The following is a 1,760-nucleotide window of genomic DNA, read 5'->3' as shown; positions in this document are numbered from 1 at the left end:
TTGATCACTGAGGCTGGGATGCCATCAGTTCCTGGTGCTTTGCCAGTTTTTATGGTTTTCGCCGCATCTTGGAGTTCCTTGACAGTGAAAGGCGTAGTTTCACTATTTTCCACGTATTGTCTCCTTTTCCGTGGCGGATGTTTAGGGAATAGTTCTGCTACGATAGAATTCATCAGAGCAGGAGATTTCGGTGCTTCTGGTAAAGCTCTACCAAGTCGTTTTGTAACGATTTGATAGGCTTTGCCCCAGAGATCTTTGTCAAGGTCATTGCAGATTTCCTTCCACAATCCGGCTTTAGCTGATTTTATGGCTTTATTTGGCTCTTTTTTGCCTGTTTGTACTTGTTTGTATACAAATCTTGGTAGGGGGAGCGTTTTGCAGCTCTTGTGGCGCGGCGACGTAATGCGTGGCATCTTTTCCGTAGTTCTGCTATCTCTGATGACCACCAATATGCTGGACAGTGCACACCCTGATTTTTTGGTCGTGGCATAGAGGCGTTACATGAGGTGACAATTTCGTTCATAGTTTTAAGAACCGTTTCCTCCGTTTCTCTGCGGGTACTTAGTTTTGGATCAGCTTGAAGAGCAGATGTGTTTTGCTCGAGGGCTGCTCGCAACGCTTCCTGGTCAAGCTTTTTGGCATTCCACCTTCGTTTGCAAAAGTTGCTTGGTCGAGTCGGACCGGATCCAATACTAAATGTCACATGTTGATGATCACTGCCACTATGCTCTTCAGATACAGCCCAGTCTCCAATCTTGTTCGCCGTCCTTGGAGTGGCAAACGTAATGTCGAGAATAGATTCCTGATACCCTGGTCTTCTAAAAGTTGTAATACTCCCAGTATTTAACACAGTAAGGTCTAATCTTGCAGCAAAGTCTGCCACGTCATTTCCTCTAGTGTCCGAGTATTCGGCGCCCCATTCTGCCGATTTCGCGTTGAAATCACCAGCTACAATGACTTCTCCGTCAAATTTGCCGAGAGTGTCTTCATTGCTTGCCATTTTCTGGCGAAATACGCTGATCCCTTCATTTGGTGAGAGGTAGACGCTTACACAGTAGGTCGTGGGAGTCTTGATCCAGACGAAACCCTCGCCGCTTCCGTTGTCATTGACGGTGATCTTCTTTGAGTTTGTGATCCATATTGCTGACGTGCCAGATTTATCTGCGAACCATGATTTATTCTGAATATTCATATATTGCTCGCAGATAAGGCAGATATCGATCTTATCTTCAAATATACGTTGGCGCAGTAGATTCTGCGCCAAGGCACATCTGTTCAGATTACCTTGTAGAAATCGCGTCATTTCTGTTCTCTCGTGGCTTCGGCAAGTGCTACACGGAATGCTTTACAGGTACCGGATCCGGCGACATGGCTCCCGCTGTTTCGATCTTCTTTGTCTACTGTACATAGAAAGCATTTTGGCTTTTCCGCGCAGTCTACAGACTTGTGATTTTCCCCGCCGCATTTGTAGCAACACTTGCTTCTGTCTGGTCCCCCGCATTTATGCGTTTGGTGTCCGAAACCGAGGCATCTAAAGCAGCGCGCCACTTTAACAACTGGGCGAATGCGACAGTTAACACACCCATTCTTATGCGGGCCCCATTTAGGGCTTTGATTGCATTAGCCTCGTCTATCTCACAGAAGGCCGCTCGTTGTCCTCTTGATGTGACTTTGGTCAAGTTCACTCGTCGTATTTCAGTTTTGTCGTAAGTCCCGAATGAGTGCTTTGCGAACGTCATTTCCGGTAGAGACACCATCAA

At 46.6% G+C, this 1,760-nt stretch overlaps 1 protein-coding gene across 1 annotated transcript; it reads right to left on the bottom strand.

The window, feature by feature from the left end:
- Nucleotides 1–304: 304 nt before the first annotated feature.
- On the bottom strand, nucleotides 305–1,303 carry LOC113365170. Its single transcript, XM_026606865.1, has one exon. The coding sequence runs from the start codon at nucleotides 1,301–1,303 to the stop codon at nucleotides 305–307; it is 999 nt and encodes a 332-aa protein (XP_026462650.1).
- Between the last annotated feature and the right edge of the window lie 457 nt (nucleotides 1,304–1,760).

Source organism: Ctenocephalides felis, unplaced genomic scaffold (assembly GCF_003426905.1).
Source record: "Ctenocephalides felis isolate EL2017-DRISC unplaced genomic scaffold, ASM342690v1 CF-g0.4_SCAFFOLD_00448, whole genome shotgun sequence".
NCBI classification, from domain to species: domain Eukaryota; kingdom Metazoa; phylum Arthropoda; class Insecta; order Siphonaptera; family Pulicidae; genus Ctenocephalides; species Ctenocephalides felis.
Note: the sequence above shows the minus strand (reverse complement) of the source record. Positions and strands in the feature narration are given on the sequence as shown.